Source organism: Arvicanthis niloticus, chromosome 17 (genome assembly GCF_011762505.2).
Source record: "Arvicanthis niloticus isolate mArvNil1 chromosome 17, mArvNil1.pat.X, whole genome shotgun sequence".
NCBI classification, from domain to species: domain Eukaryota; kingdom Metazoa; phylum Chordata; class Mammalia; order Rodentia; family Muridae; genus Arvicanthis; species Arvicanthis niloticus.
The window spans coordinates 15,239,296-15,256,898 of NC_047674.1; the positions used below are offsets into that span (position 1 = coordinate 15,239,296).

Sequence of the window (17,603 nt, forward strand, 5' to 3'; positions counted from 1 at the left end):
AGAGAGAAGAACATGAGGCTTGCAGCAGACCCTCTTCTTGGAACCTAAAAAAGCCTGAAAACAAGAAAGGGGAGATAAATCCATAGATCCTTGTGTTGTGTGTGACAGGGCACGCTCCTGACACTCAGATGTGGCTGCTATGTGCTGAGCCATCCAGATGTACCCAGGCTTTAGGGCTGGAAGTCTGTGCTAGGCACCCACCGGCTGTGTGCTCCTCTGTTGAAATCTACCACAGCTCTGCCAGACCATAAGAAATTGGGGGTCTGTGGCCAGTGTCCCAAGTCCTAACCTGTGAGCTCTAGCAGGTTAGGAATGTGGAACGGTGGCTCTTTACCAACCCAAAGCACTGCCAAAGAGCTGTCCTGTTTGTAACAAGCATGAAGCCTGCTAGCTGTAAGGTGTCAGTCCTATGGGTCTGGCACCTCCTAGTGAAACATATCTGGGCATCCCTCCTTCACCTGTCCCAGATCAAGAATGTCAGCTGCTTGAATGCTAAGGCATATTTAGTTTTTAAATCACATGCTACCCAACCCGGGACTCACATGTGCTCAAATGGCAAACCCCAGGATGTTAGTATAACCCATCTTTTTTAATCTCGTCAAAATCTAGTCCCTAACCCCCCGCCCCATAGACTTTTGATCCTTATGCTCCACTGTCTTTCCAGAACACATCTGCAGGGCAGGACATTAGAATGTGCTGATAGCTGAGGATCAGGGAAATGGCAGTAATCCAGTTAGTACAGCCCAAGCTCAGTGAGGACCAGGGTGGCAGGGGCTCAGGGCTAGCTGGATACAGTGGTATTTTTTGCCCAGCCACCTGACTCCCCAGAGCAAAAACAGCCCCTAGGAACACTGACTCTTGAGACAGAATCTCTCAGGAGCCTGAGGCTTGTCAGCTAGGCTAGGCTGGCCAATCAGTGGGCCTCTTCCTGCCTGGGGATTGTAAGCATCTCCCCAGCATTGGGGATTGTAAGCATGGATCACCATACCTGGATTTTGTATGTGGACTCTGGAGATCAAACCCAAGTCCTTGTATTTTCATAGTGAATGCTTTGCCAACTGAGAGATCTCCCCAACCCAGAAGTTGTTTTCTTTCTTTCTTTCTTTCTTTCTTTCTTTCTTTCTTTCTTTCTTTCTTTCTTTCTTTTTTATTGGTTTTTTGTCGAGACAGGGTTTCTCCCTGGCTGTTCTGGAACTCACTCTGCAGAACAATAGACCAGGCTGGCCTCGAACTCAGAAATCCTCCTGCCTCTGCCTCCCAAGTGCTGGGATTACAGGCATGCGCCACCACTGCCCGGCCAAAGTTAAGTTTTCTTGCTGGCATGAAAGCCCCTGATTGGCCCAGGACCTAGGAAGTCTTGGCTCATCAGGGTGGGCATACAGAACTGGGGTTGGGAGGAGGCAGGAGAGTAGGCTGGGAACTTTGAAGACTCTGGACAAGTAAGCAGACTCTGTTATCTTGGGAAATGCACCAAAGTAGGGGTCCAGAATGGTCCCTGAGAAAGGCAGAGGGCCACTCTCCTCAGGAGGAAGAGAGCCACCCCATCCCTGTAATCAGACTGTCTCCCCTAGAAAAGAGAGTCCAAACCCAGGCTGACACACACACCTCCCACCCCACCCCCCACCCCCACCCCCCACCGTCGTCCCCAATCCCTGAGCCTCTGAGTACTGTCCCTTTAACCAGTGGTGACAATCACTCCCCTGACTTTGCCCACTGAGAAAACAACTAGCTCCAGGCAGAGCCTTTGGGACAAGCAGCAGGCTGGGATTCTCTGCCACACACAGGTAGGTAATTAATGAGTGTGGGCTTTCAAAACAGCCCAGCATGAGTCCCAAGAAGGAGGTTGGCCTCAAAAAAGGGTCTCCTGGGCAGCTCATTACAGCCACCTTATCGATCCTTCCATCATTACAGAAAGCCCTCTTGCCATGTGCTACCTGTCCCTTGATGGTATTCACGGGGACACCCTCCCCCCATACCGGTGCTCCTGACCACTAACAACCTAGCCCCTGCTTCATGAAAGCAGTGTTCAGAGAAGTCACACATAGCATCTGCTCATTCATGCATCAAGAAAGAGCAACACACACACATGCACGCACACACACACACACACACACACACATGCACACACGCGTGCACACACAGCAGAATTGTGTTGACCATGAAAGCCACCTTCTATAATAGTCACTTCCAAAAACACTCAACTTCTTCCCTGTCCTTTTCTCCTTAAGGGGGTTTGATGTGTCTGTTTGCTTTTTTTAAATGATGAAAAGGTAGGTGACAAAGGTCAGACCCTGGAAAATTCCACAGCCCACTCCTTTCAATCACCCCCAATCCAGAGCCTATAAGAGATCCCTTCTGCACTGGGATTCTATACATATATGCATACATGCATGCATGCATGCATACACACACACACCCTATCCTGTCCATTATTCCTCCTGGCCTTTAACTCTAATTTACAAGATTTTCAGTCCCGGGCAGTGGTGGCGCACACCTTTAATCCCAGCACTTGGGAAATGGGACCTATCGCCAGTGTAGCACTCTCAGCCTCTTCTTTCTCTTCTTTCTCTACGGAGCCTATCTTTTCCTCCGTGTCTTTCTGTTCTCTGTCTGGGTATTCATCTCTAACTAGACTTCCAAGTGACTCTTGCACACATGCTCCTGGTTCGTAGCTTTAAGATGTGGTTTCACCCTCCAGCCTCAGCAAACAGCTTGCCCCATTCACTTTATACCTGTCCCCTCCCCTCCCAGGCCTTTGGACCCTGGCGTACAAGCGGGAGCTCACTACCCCGTTGTGCATCGCTGCTGCCCACGGCCACGAGTCCTGCGTGAGACATCTGCTCAGTTGCAAAGCCGATCCCGATGCCAGCCCCGGAGGTCGTGGTGCCCTACACGAGGCCTGTCTCGGGAGCCATACCGCTTGCGCCCGCCTGCTACTGCAGCATGGAGCAGACCCAGATCTGCTCAACTCGGAGGGCCTGGCACCCCTGCACCTATGCCGCACACCCGCCTCGATTGGGTAAGACGCGCCCCCACATCGCGTACTGGTCCAGGGACCCAGATTGGGGGGGGGGGGGTCTCAGGCCTAGACTCAAGTCTGGCCTTTGGCCACGTGATTCCGGACCCGGGTCCATGGTTACTCCTTTCCCAGGCCACTGACTCATGTAGGAGCCCTGACCCCACTTCCCAGGCTGGGTACCTGTCTATCCCTAGCCCCCAAACGGAAGGTTTCCTGAATCTGGTCCCCAGGGCAGGATCTATGTGTTCTCATCCCCAAACCTGGAATTGTAACTTTAGTCCTCAAGCCAGACATTCATCTGTCCCTAGTCTCCAGTCCCAGGACTCTAAGTCTACTCCACACATAAAGAGACCCCGATCCTAGTCCCCAGGCTTGAGATTCTGACCCTAATTCCAGGTCAGTGATCCTGAGTCACAGGCCCAGGCTGGGATCTTTCAGTCTGAGGTCTGACCCTAGTCCCCAGACCGTCAACACTACCGGCCGCTGGACCCTCCCCGACCCCGCCCCGCCGGCGCGGCCCCGGGCGGGTTAATTAGCGCTTGATTGCGAGCGCGCGGGGCGCCACGCCGCGGTAATGAGCCTCTGATCACGGCCTGTAGACGAGGCGCTGAAGAATGCTAAAAGGCCACTGGCGGGGTTGGAGGCTGAAAAATTAGGGTTTTTAATGATAATTTTATGCAGAATAATTGTCACAGTGTGACATAAACGGTTAGCTTCTCGGGCGGGAGCTTCCGAGGCCTGCAAGGACTCCACCCGCCCGGGTCGCGCTGCCTGGGGTGGAGAGGATCAAAGGGGCCCCAGCGACCTTGGTGCTGCGGTTGGCGTTTTTTCTGCCAGAGTTGTATCATCTCAACATTTCGTTTCGAAGGTTCTAGCCCCTACTCCTGCTTTATAATTGTTTGACTGCGTTCTCTGTAGTAGCGATAACATAAAATCACCCTATCTCACACTTGGAGCTTACTGGGGTCCGCTGCTCCCCACCTGCCCAAAGTTACCAGGGTCTTCTGCCCCTTGGAAGCCTGAGCAGCAAGCAGGCAGGGATGCAGGCGCCAGGTCCGGAGTGGTGGTGGCTGAGAGGCCTCAGAAGCTCCAGCAGTATTTTCAAAGCAGAGGCCCCACCCTATGAGGGACATTAGTAAGTCGCACGTGTTTTAAAAGTCCAAAAGGTTCTAAAATCTCTTATTAAATAGAATGTACCATCCGCGGGCAGTGGTGGCTCACACCTTTAATCTCAGCACTCAGGAGACAGAGACAGGCAGAAGTCTTGACTTGGAGGCCATCCTGCTCTACAGAGTGAGTTCCAGGGCAGCCAGGGCTACACAAAAGAACCCTGTCTCAAACAAACAAATCAACGAACAAACAAAACGTTAACAACAAAAATATGCTTTCTACTTTCTTGTTCTCAACATAATTCTTCTGGGATACATCCACGTTGTCGTGGGTATCCCATAGTTCCTTCCCTTTTCGCGCTAAGTAGTATTCCATGGTGTGGGTACACGACAGTGTGTTTTATCCGTTCCTATCTGAAAGAAAGATATTTGAACATCTGAAGGGATGTAGCTCAGGGTAGGGCACTTCACTAGCATTTGTGAGTTCAATCCTAGTTACTGTGATCGATGGATAGACAGACAGACAGACAGACAGACAGACAGTGAAAGACATTTGGTTGTTTCCAGTTTGGGGTTGTTGCAAATCAAATACCCCTGAGCATTGTGCCCTTTTTATAAACCTTTATTACTTTTGGATAAACCTACAGCCACAATAACTAGCCAGTCTGATGAGATTCAGAAGGAAACTTCTAAATTACCACCACTCTGGTTTCCAAAGTTATACTACCATTTGCATTCCCTTTAGCCACATGGCATTTGAGTCGAGAACATGCAGACAGTCACAGGGAAGCAAAACAATGTAGCTTCAGCCTGCATGACCCGGACAATATTATTTCCCAATTATTCTGAACTTATTCACAGGTATTTAATCCATACTCATCTGCCATGGTGTATCTTCTCAGGTGAGCTATCTGTTCAGATCCTTTGCTCAGATGTTAAATTCAGTTGTTTTCATATTAAAACCTCAAGATTTCTTTATATATTGAAGCTACAAGGCCCTCATCATCTGTGACATTAACAACTACCATCTCCAAGGCTTCGTCTTCTGTTTTCTTCTCTTAACAGTATCTATGAGGAATAGAAGCTTTTCCTTTTGATACGGTTTAATTTGCCAAATCTACCCATTCGGGGTATGTGTTGGGCTGTTTCATCTAGAATTTCTTCACCTGACCCAAGTCTACAGAGGTTTTCTATGTTTCACCTACAGACTTAAATCTTACAATCCTACATTAAAACCTGTAGGGATTCATTTTGCCCAGATTGCAACCACCTTGAGTTGTAACTTTGCGACCAAGGCAACCTCAGACACTTACTTTGTCCGGCAGTTTCTCCAGAAACTGACTAGACAAAAGCCTGCTAATGGTGTGAGGTTCTGCACTCAGAGCCTGGCTGCAGGGGTGTACTGGCCCTTTGATATCAGCCTAAGGTAAGTTAGATCCATTTCTGCTGCAGTGAACTCACAATGGTCCTCTGTTTCTGATCTAAGTCCCAGGGAACCAAACTCTTTTGCTACCTCTAGGAATGGTACATACCTTTAATCCCAGCACTCAGGAGACAGAGGCAGGTAGATCTCTGTGAGCTCCAGGACAGCCAGTGCTACACAGAGAAACCCTGTCTGGAAAACAAACAAACAAACAAACAAACAAACAAATCACAGTTCAATTTGTAGATTCCCCCAGAAATTTGCACTATGTGAAGAGAGCTGCATCATGGCACTGTTAACTGCTGTCATAGCCAAGACTGAGCTGATGGAGAAGGAGGAGGAGGAGGAGGAGGAGGAGGAGGAGGAGGAGGAGGAGGAGGAGGAGAAGGAGAAGGAGAAGGAGAAGGAGAAGGAGAAGGAGAAGGAGAAGGAGAAGGAGGAGAAGAAGAAGAAGAAGAAGAAGAAGAAGAAGAAGAAGAAGAAGAAGAAGAAGAAGAAGAAGAAGAAGAAGAAGAAGAAGAAGAAAGAAGAAGAAACCTAACCCATCTTGAGTTCTTTTCTTAATAGGTTGTGAGGAGCAATCAAAGTCACTAGTTTGTTTTGTGACTTTGCTTTTCCAACTGGCTTCTTTTCCTCAACACATTTACTCTGAGGCACACCCATATTGCTGTGTACAGCCCATAGATCAGTCCTTTCTCATGCTGTGTGATATGCTGTGGTGTGAAATACTGCTTTAGGAGCGGATTAAACTTGCTGGTGTCAAAACCCCTTCCTTTACCCACTCCCTTGCCTTTGCAAATTGCTCAAAAATCAATTACTCAAGACTGAGTAGATGGTGCTGATCAACAGTGCTCATATTTAAAAGCCAAGCATCATGGCATGCACTTATTTTCCTTAATTATTTCTTTTATTTTTTTAATTAATATAATTATGTAATTTCTTTTCCTTTCTTTACTCCAAATGTTCCAACATGCACTTATAATCCTGGTACTGGGGAGGCAAAGGCATATGTATCCCTAGTGCTCGCTGGCCAACCAGCCTCACTTATTCAGTGGGCTCCTGGCACAATAAGAACCCCTGTTCAAAAAAGGAGGTGGGGAACCAGGCAACGGTGGCACACACCCTTAATCCCAGCACTCAGGAGGCAGAGGCAGGAGGAACTCTGAGTTCCAGCCAGTCTGTTTTGCAAAGTTCCAGAACAGACAGGGCTACACAGAGAAACTCTGTCTCAGATACAGAGAGAGAAAGAGAGAGAGAGAGAGAGAGAGAGAGAGAGAGAGAGAGAGAGAGAGAGAGACCTCTGGCCTCTAGAAAATCACACACACACATACAAATCAAGTGTTCGTTCCTATCTGGTATCATTTCTAGACTCTCTTGCCAAGTATACACAAGATAAGACACAGTCTTGCTGGTTTAACTGGTCACAACACAATGAGCCAATTTGTTACATAAACACTGAGAGGAAGAACTGCCATGGCAACTTCTCACAGTCTTCGTCTCATATCCCAGACCAAAGAGGTGGCTGACATCCATGTGAATGGAAGGATATCTCACTGCAAGCAACCACATCTAAGCTTCCCATCCCCTGAGCAGCTTCTGTCTATAGCGCTGATCTGAGGGAGTGAGGAAAGAAGCCTCCTCAGAACCGAGAAAAGGGATAGGAACCAGCCCCATGGCTGCCACCAGGGGGCAAGTGGCCTTGTGGTGACTCCTTCTAAGGATTCAAGAACACAGAAGGATGTTCTACTAGGACTCTGTCTCAGAGGTCAGTCAAACAGATAGTGTGGTTAACACAAGATGGCCAAAGTGGAAGAGCCAACCTTAAGGATCTAGTCATCTGTTTTCCCACCAATACAACATTGCCTTGACTGTTATAACTGTGTAGCAGAACTTAAGAGTAAGTTCTCAGGGGCCTGGAGAGATGGCTCAATGGTGAAGAGCCCTGGCTGCTCTTCCAAAAAAAGACAGGTCCAATTCCCAGCACTCATATGGCACCTCACAACTGTCTGTAATTCTAGTTCCAGGAGATCTGACACCCTCACACAGACAGACATGGAGGCAGAACACCAATGTGCATAAAATTTCAACTTAAAAAAAATAAAAAGACAAAGCCCTCAAACATTATTTTCAGAGTTGTTTTGGCCAGTGTAACTCATTTGCATGTCATTTGAATTTTTGGTTCAGTTGGTCAACTTCTACGCAATGTCTGCTGGGCTTTGACCAGAGCTGCTATGAACACACACATCAGTTTGGAGAAAGTAGACATCATAAAGAAATCTTTAGGTTTTGGTTTCCAATGTATGAATACAATTCACTCTTCTGTTTATTTAGATCCTCTCTTATTTCTCTCAACTGTGATTTGTAATTTTCTGTGCATGGGGTTTGCAAATATTGTATAAGATTTATTCCTGATTCATATGTACACACACACACACACACACACAGACACGTTTGTTGGTTGGCTTGAGAGCGTATTGCTGTATAGCTCAAGCTGACTTCAAATTCATGATCTTCCTGCCTCAGCTATTTGAGAGCTGATCACAAATGCCCCCCATGTCCACTGCCTTTTAACTGTCACCTTGACACAGCCTAGAGTCACCTGCGAAGGAACTCTCAATTGAGGGACTACACAAAGTCTCACAGGCATGTCTGTAGATGACTATCTTGACCATTAATTGATGCGGGGGGAGGGGGGTGGAGGGCAGTCTACTATGGGCGGCATCATTCCTAGGCAAGTGGTCCTGGTCCCCATGAGAAAGTCAGCCAAGCATGACCCTGAGTGAGGCAGCAAACAGCATCCCTTCACAGTTTCTGCTTCAAATTCTTTCTTGAAATCCTCCCCTGTCTTCCCTCCATGGAGGACTGTGACTGGAAATATAAGCCAAATTAACCCTTTCCTGACCTTCCTTGTTTTGGTTAGAGTGTTTTATCTCGGCAGTAGAAAGGAACCTAGAACACAACTATGGCCAGGTATTAACATTTTATAGTTTGGATGCCACTGTAGAAAGCATTTTCCAATTCCAATTCCAATTTCTGATTTTGTGTAGCTGCCACCTGAAATTTTTATTTTTTTTTATTTTATTATTTTATTCTCTGTACAGAGAGGGTGCAGCCTTCTGCCTCAATGGACTCACTGTTGTCTCTAAAGACTTTGTAAATTCCATAGGGTTCCTGTGCAGGCAATTAGCTACGTCATCTGCAAACAAACTCAGCTTTGCTTCCTTTGCAATCTGAATGCTCATGCTGATGCTCGTCTTCTTGATTGGACCCTCTGACATAATTCGGAAGAAAAGAGCTCAAGAGTCTATTTTCTTGTCCCTTGTCTTAAAGCACAGCATTCAGTGTCTTTCAGCATTAAGACGTTCTTGTAAGTCACCTTTTCCAAAGATGGAGCACTCTTAGGTCACTGAGAGTTTGTATTATATTATATATGGACATATACTGTATATGAACATTGAGTTTTATTTGAAAAAAAAATTGCTTTTTTTTTTTTTTTTTTTTTTTTTGAGACATGGTTTCTCTGCATAGCCTTGGCCATCCTGGAACTTGCTCTGTAGAGCAGACTTGTCTTGAACTCAGAGATCCACCTGCCTCTGCCTCCTGAGTGCTGGGATTAAAGATGTGTGCTATCAACACCTGACCATAGTTTTTATATGTGTGGAACTGATCATGTGACCCTTGCTTTGTCTCTTAACACTGAGAGACAGAATAACCAACCTTGCATTTCTGTGATTAACTTACTCATGGATTATTATATTCAAATAGACAGATGGATAGATGGATAGATGGATGAACAGATAGATGGGTGGATACTTGGTTTTCATTTGCTGTAATATTTTTAAATACCTACACTTTTTTATAAGAGATATCAGTTTATTAGTGTCTCACGCCATCTTTGTCCGATATGGACATTCAGTGCTATAATGTCAGTAATCATGTGAGAACCAATCACTCCTCGTTCTCCTTCTATTTTTAAGAAGATCTTAGATTGTGCCGAGTATTCGGCGCAGTTCGCCGCCAGAGCGATTTGGGTGTGGCTTTTTCTTGGTGAGAGGTTTCTAACAATAAACTCAAGTTGTTTCCTAAATGGAGATAGGTTATTTCTCTTTCTAAACAAGTTTTCATAGAGGTTTGTTTCTTTCAGCAAGTGGTCTACTGTGCTGCCATGAGGTTGACTCTTATTTTTATACTGGCTGTGAATTGTTGTATTACCTCTCTCATTCATGATGTTGGGGTGTGTCCCACCCCCATCAGTTTCCCTTCTGATCTCATTGACCCTCCCTCATTCATGAAAGAGGCAAAGATCCTCTTGCCTCTACCACCCAACTTAATCAAAGGGGTTTGGAAATTTTACTTTGCATGACTTATAAATTTGTTGAGACTCATTTTATAATCCAAAATATGTCTCTCTTGGTAAATGCCCTCATGTATTTTAATCTGTATTTGGCAGTTGTGTGAGTCAGTGTTCTAGGAAAGTCAACCACGTAAATTTCCCTAGGCCCACTGAAACTTCTGAGTACTTAGTTCACTTTCTTCACCCTAGTCGAGTCATTGAAGAGGGTGTTAAACTCTCTGTGTGTGGTTACTGTCTGCTTGGATATGTGCCTGTGTACTACGTGTATGCAATGCACATAGAGGCCAGAAAAGGGCATTGGGGATGTCCGAGGTCCTGAAGTCACAGATGGCTGTGAGCCACCATGTGGGTAGGGGGAACTTAACACAGGTCCCCTGAAAGAAGAACCAGGGCTCTTAACCAGAAAGCCATCTTTCCAGCCCCAGTGAAATGGTATTCTTAATCTTTAGTGATCATTTTGGGCTATAATATATGTTGTCTGATATTAGAATCGCTACTTTAGAAAGCTGAGAACAGAAAAAAAAAATCTTCCCTAAGGATGATCCTCCCAATTGATTATCCAATACCAAAGTGAGTAGGTTGTATTTATATATTTACTACTCTGTCTGTCTGTCTGTCTGTCTGTCTGTGTATAACAACAATTAAATAAAAAGAGAACATTGAATTTAAATTTGAGAGACTGCACAGAAGTGAGTACATGTGAGGGACTGGATGAAAGAAAGGAAAGGGGAATGGTATCATTACATTTGAATTAAATTAATTCTTAATTTTAATTAATAAAAATGTTACTATAAGAAAAATAATAATTTAAAATAGCTAGTCTGATAGCAATATGGCTGTCCTGGCTAGTATTAGCATTTCTGTCTCATCTGTTCTATTATTACTGTGTAACAAATTAGCACAGACTTAAAACAGCACATTTAAAGGCTGGAGAGATGGCTCAGCTGTTAAGAACACTGGCTGCTCCTCCAGAGACACATCATTCAGTTTACAGCACCCACATAGTGACTCATAACTATCTTTAATTTCAGTTCCAGAGGACCCAATTCCTCCTTCTCACCTCCATAGGCACCAGGATTAAATGTGCTACAAAGACATTCGTGCAGGTACTCACATGTACACAGAAAATTAAAACTGACTTTTTGAAACCCCATTTTATTATGCCACAACTTCTGTGAGTCAGGGGTTCAACCACAGCTCAGTTGGGTTTTCTGCTTTTAGGCTTCTCAAGAGACTACCTTGTAAGTGACACAAAAGCCCATGCAGTTACTGGCAGAATTCAATTCCTTAAGGACTGCGGAGTTGAAAGTCTCCATTCTTCATTGGCTGCGGATGAATTCAGTTCCTTATTGCCTAATCTATTCCTGCTGCTATGACAAAATGCCTTAGGTTGGGTAGTTTCCAAGTCACACAGTTTTTCCCCCATTTCGGAGGCTGGGAAGTCCAAGATGGAAGTACCAGCAGATGCAGATCTGGGGAGGGCTCTCTCTGCTTCCAGTATTGAACTTTATGGTTGCATATTTATGTGCATAAGAGGCAGAAGATACAGAAGCGATGAACTCACTTCCCACCAGGCCTTTTATAAGCACTACTTGCATCTGTGACCACGGAAAGCTTAAGACCTAATTACTTCCTAAATTCATCCATTTCCTCATCACACTTTTCCATTGAGGATTGAATTTAAGGTGAATCTTGGAGATACATACTCATTCAAACCATAACCTTTGATACACAGTTCTTTCTAGTATGGCAACTTTTATTTCAAAGTATACAGGCTGGAAGAACAACAAAGTCTGCTAGCAAGATAGAAGTAGCAATGTTCTTGACCTATGGGGGGGGGGGAGAAACGAAACAAAACAAAACAAAACAAGACAAAAAAACCTCCTGTAACTTGTTCCATAGAGTATTTGCTAGACACAAACCTAAGGTCTCATCCATGGTCAAGAGAGAGAATAAAGGAAATATTAAGATAGATGTTTGCTACGGGTTTGAACCAGCCTTCAATTTTAACTGTTTGTTTGTTCTCAGAGTCTCACATATCCTGGCTGGCCTCAGATTAATTATGTAGCTAAGCGTAAGCTTGAACTTCTGATTCTTTTGCTTCCATCTCCCAAGTGCTGAGATAATGTACATATGCAACCTGTGATACCCAGTTTATGAAGTTTTGTTTTTGTTTTGTTTTTGAGATAGGATCTCTCTCTATGTAGTCCTGGCTGTCCTGGAACCTTAATATGTAGACTAGGCTGGATTTAAACTCAGAGATCCACTTGCCTCTGTCACCTGAATACTCTGGGTTTTTTTTTTTTTTTTTTTGGTTTTTCGAGACAGGGTTTCTCTGTATAGCCTTGGCTGTCCTGGAACTCACTCGGTAGACCAGGCTGGCCTCGAACTCAGAAATCTACCTGCCTCTGCCTCCCAAGTGCTGGGACTAAAGGCGTGCGCCACCACCGCCCGGCGAATACTCTGTTTTAAGTGAGGGTTTTTGTTTGTTTGTTTGTTTGTTTGTTTGTTTGTTTGTTTTGGTCTTTGTTGTTGTTGTTGGTTGGTTGTTTTGTTTGTTTGGTTTGGTTTTTAGAGACAGGGTTTCTCTGTATAGCCCTGGCTGTCCTGGAACTCACTCTATAGACCAGGCTGGCCTCGAACTCAGAAATCTACCTGCCTCTGCCTCCCAAGTGCTGGGATTAAAGGCATGTACCACCATTGCCTGGCAGAGTTTCTTTTTTTTTTTTTTTTAAGATTTTTTTATTTTATATATGTGAGTACATTGTCACTGTCTTCAGACACACCAGAAGAGGGCTTCAGATCCCATTACAGATGGTTGTGAGCCACCATGTGGTTACTGGGAATTGAACTCTGGTCCACTGGAAGAGCAGTCAGAGCTCTTAACCTCTGAGCCTCTGAGCCATCTCTCCAGCCCTTAAGTGAGTTTCTTATAGGCAGATTATAAGTGGATCTTGTATTTTTTTTATAGTCCCCCAAACCTCTTCCTTTTAATTTGGCATTTGTATCATTTACATTTAATGTAATTTTTGTCTAGTTAAGCTCAAATTAAATTTTAAACTCATTCTTTCTTTATTCTCTGTATCTTCTTCTTCTGCCTTCTCTCCTAAGTATTCTTCATTTTATATTCATTTTGGCATACTATAATATATACAATTTTGGTTGTGTTATTGTAGTGATTCCTTTTGAGTTTTACCCTGTACATTGCCTTATTTCAGTTTGACCTCAATTAATGCATACTACAAAAATCATATGACAGTATATATCCATTTATCTCTTCTCATTCTCTGGCTATGGGTATTGTACACTTTACTTATACATTTAAATCCCATGATGCATTGCTATTATCATTTAGCAGTCAATTATCTGCTAAATATGTTGAAATAATACAAAAAAAAAGATTTCACTTCTGCTTATGGTAGCCTTTCTTTTCATTGTTCTGTGGGAATCCAGGATTTTTTCTGTTATTATTTTCCTTCTGCTTCAAAGACTTTCCTCAGTGGTTCTTCTGAGGAGAGTCTGCTGCTGGTGAGTGCTCTCATCATTTGCTGTTTGAAAAATAGTTATTTCTTTTGAGTGTTTGAAAGGCATCTTTGCTGGTAAGGAATTCTGAGCCAACGACTTTGTCTCTCTCCTTTCTCACTCCCTCACACTCTTCTCTCTTCTTCCCTCCCCTCCGCTCTGCTTCTCCTTCTTTTTTTACCTGCATATTAGACACAACATAAAACCACTGTCTTATAACCTGCATTTTCTCAACAAGAAAGCCAACACCCTCTTGTCCATAGTTAGGAGTTTCTGTCACTCGGTTTAAGCAATTGATAAGATGCACTTGACAAATTTAGAAATGTGTTGACAACTATGATTTCATAGACCTTCCATCACTGTGACGAACATCTGACATAAACAACTTAGGGCAGGAAGATTCATTTGGGCTGAGAGTGACAAAGGCTTTTGGTTCGCAGTCATTTGGGTCTGAGGTAAGGCAGAACCTCATGGCAGCAGGAGTGTGGTGGAAGGAGAACTACTCAACCCACTGGAGGCGGGATGGGTTGCTCTTTGTTCTTCTCTTGGTTCCACTCACACCCTCATTTTACATTCACATTTACTCGATGGTTCTACCTACATTCAGGTCTTCCCACCAGCTCAATAATTGCTAGAGTTATTTGTGGAGATTGAAACACTATTTCATTATTTCCATTTAATTGGGGGGGGGGGGCATGATCCTCCTTTACTCTATAAGTTTGTTGGCCATCTGCGACTTCTTGGTTGCCGGAATTTTTCTGTTTTTGTCAAGAACAAAATTTCCAAGTATAGCATGTTCTAGTGGAAACTCTAAGCTGTTCAATACTATTTAATGTGCATACCCCATACCTCCCCATATTATTTACTTGTGTCTTATTCAGAATTAAAGTTAGAGAATTCAAATGCAGCATGGTACCCTGGATTGGATCCTGGCACAGAACACAGATAAGAGGTGGAAGAGCCAAATTCAGTCATCACATGGGTATGATATGGGAGAGCCAAATTCAGTCATCTCTTTCATTACCGTTAGTCCATCAGAGTGTACCAATGTTAGTTTCCTAATGGTGACACATATTCCATAATAACACGAGACCTTAACTTGAGGAAGAGCTGGATAAAGAAATTCTGTGAGCTCTTGGCCCTGCCTCTACAACTCTCCTATGAATATGAAATAGTTGTTAAAAAGTTTCTTTTATGCTTCATTAATTATTGCCTTTTACTAAGAACTGAGAATGCAGGACCTACTCAGAACACAAACTACTGTGAGTCCTGACAGGGTCCCTTATGATAAGCCAACAGTTTGTATTTAGATCTTTGTTGTTATTGTTGTTGTTGTTGTTGTTGTTGTTGTTGTTGTTGTTGTTTTGGGGGTTTTTTGTTTTTGTTTTTGAGACAGGATTTCTCTGTGTAGCCCAGGCTGTCCTGGAACTCACTCTGTAGACCAGGCTGGCCTTGAACTCAGAAATCCACCTGTCTCTGCCTCCCAAGTGCTGGGATTAAAGGCGTGTGGCACCACTGCCCAGCATTGTATTTAGATCTTAAGATGTGGAGATCTGGTGCCAACCAGTAGCACTGCACAACTTATGCCCTAGACAGAAACTAGCTAGCTTCCTGGCTCTGGGTGGTTTTAAGCACCACGAAGGTGTATGGCATTGTTTTCTAAGAGCTCTGAACATGACCCAGGACTGGATGGTGTTAGTTAAGATCCCTTCCCCCACCCACACCCCCTCCACCTTCCTCTTGCTTCCTTCCCTTCATTTTCTCTTCCATTTCTCTCTGTGATCCTTTCCTTTTGGCCATTTAACCTCGGAGTTTGGTATCATTTAGACCCTTTCCAGGGGGCATGGGCAAGGTAGTTTAAGTTAAATAATCAATAAAGCAGAATTTCAGACAGGACTATGAAAACAGCTGACTTAGAACCCCTCCGATGTCATAATGATGAAGCTGAAAACGCTGGCGATTCCACTGAACACCTCTACAATAACATAGCCCACTATCTTAAAAGATAAAAAGTTAATAGATGTCAGAAGAGACTTGAGGGTGCAACCAGGCTTTTCTGCTCCAAAGAGTCCTTCTAAAGGCAGGACTCTGAGGAGGTCTGGCTTCAAGGAGTATAAACATTGTCACTTTGACAAGAAAGAGCTACTTTCTCTGGGATCTTTAATACATAGTCAATTTTAGGTCATCCTTAATGTTTTTTTTTTACCTCACAGGAGCGAGAAGGTCGATGACCCACATAGAGAGCCATGGTTTCCTCGGTCTTCTGACAATGGTCCTCATACCGAGGGACCTAGCTCTGCCTCATCCCCTGTCAGTCAGCAATTCTCCATGGGCACAGGACTTGAAAACCTTTGAGTCTCTGAGTTCTTGAGATTTAAAAAGAAAAAAATTATCTGGCTTCCTTCAGAGCAGCAAGCTTCAGAATTCGGGATTCAGCACACGAAAGGGGACATGAGACCTTTAATCTAGTGGCTGTTTGAAGAGACTTTTTTTTTTCCAAAAAAGAAAAGTTTCAGTAAAGTTCCTCTGTTTCCCACCTTGCAGGCTGCGTGCCAGCATTGTCCTGTTTGTTATTAGAGTTCCCCACACCCTGCCCCCGACCCTATCCACTTTTTTTTTTTTAACTCTCAGCGATTAAAACCATCAATGGTTTCTAGAGTGCCTGATTCTTGTCCTTGGCCCCACCTTGATTGAAGCAAAGTCAAGAGGACTTTCTTTCTCCGCGAAATATATTAATAAGAAGCACACTGGCTCACTTTTTTTGTTCCAGGTGTGCCAGTACTAAGTGGAAGATAATTCATACGTCAGAATTGGACCCATTGAAGGAAATCATGAGGCAATTCTGCTCCAAATTCTAGCCCGGCAGGTGAGACTATCTGAGCAGAGGGAAATGGCATGCAGGCATCCCTCGGTATCTATGCAGGGTTAGTGCCAGGATATCCATGGTACCCAGAATCCAAAGATGCTAAATAAAGTCTGATGTATGGAAAGGCCTCAACTTTTAATGGAAGCCACGTACATCTTCCAGGATATTGTAAATCACCTCCAGATTCTTAGAATGTCTAACGCAATGCAAGTGTTATGTAAACCATTAGTGTGGTGTATTGTTTAGAGACGATGGAGAGGGGGAAATCTGCACATGCACAGGACAGAGAAGATCTGCACATGCGCGGGACAGGTATAATTGTTATTCAAATATTTGCAATCCATAATTGCTTCAGTCTGTGGCTGTGGGACCTACACATATGGAGGAGCAGCTGCCCTGCTTTCTCTAAAGCTTAATAACAGGCAAGCAAAGCTGCTATGTGTAAGACTTCAGCAGGGACAATGGTTCAGGTTCAGACTCCTAACTCCAACACCAACAGCCTCCACCCAGCGGCAGAGGCCTCGCCCACAGTTTGTGGGCACCAGTACGGAATCCAGTAAGCAGCCCGCCTCTGTTCCCATCATGTAGACAGGAAGGAAGTCTCAGTCAACATAAATGTAAGACATCTTAGGAATATTCAAGAAAATAGGCTCAGGGTGCCCCACTTGGTGACTTGCTGTTTGGAGATCTCTGTCGTTCCTGTGTACTCACCCTTGTGGCCCTGAAAGACATGACCACCCCCAGTCTAAAGATTAGGAAACTGAAGCACAGAGGGAGCAATGCTGTGCCAGCATGGTGACACACAAGGACACTGGCAGAGCCAGGACCCAGAGGCAAACAAGCGGTGTGCAGGCAGTCCTGAAAGATCACCTCTCCAGATCCTGCCTGTGTCCCAAAGTAACCCACTCATCGCCAGCATCAGTATCCAATCCTGTTCCACCACAGGCTCAGCCTGAGCTGCTCCTCCTCAACAGGCAGAGGTCCTCAGTTTTCTGCTTCTCCCTGTATTTGTTTGTCTTGGGTTTTGTTTGTTTGTTTTGTTGTGTTGTGGGTTTTTTTTTTTTTGTAGTTGTTAGATTTTTGTTGGTGGTGGTTTTGGTTTTTGGTTTGGGTTTTGGGGGTTGGGTTTTTTGGTTTCTGTTTGGGGGGGTTGTTTTTGTTTATTTGGTTGGTTGGTTTGGGTTTGGTTTTTTGGTTTTGTTTGTTTGTTTTGGGTTTTGTTTTTGTTTATGAGGCAAGGGTTCTCCGTGTAACCCTGGTTGTTCTAGAACTTACTCTGTAGACCAGGCTGGCTCGAACTTAGAGAAGAT

At 44.4% G+C, this 17,603-nt stretch overlaps 1 protein-coding gene across 2 annotated transcripts in view; it reads left to right on the forward strand.

Annotated features, from left to right (window-relative positions):
- The window catches only part of Asb18 (ankyrin repeat and SOCS box containing 18), a 64,400-nt gene that overhangs the window by 21,562 nt on the left and 25,235 nt on the right, over nucleotides 1–17,603 (forward strand). For both annotated transcript variants that reach the window (XM_034521818.2, XM_034521819.2), the window contains one exon: nucleotides 2,752–3,019. In XM_034521818.2, coding sequence (XP_034377709.1) covers nucleotides 2,752–3,019 — 268 coding nt within the window. The remainder of the gene's footprint in view (nucleotides 1–2,751; nucleotides 3,020–17,603) is intronic.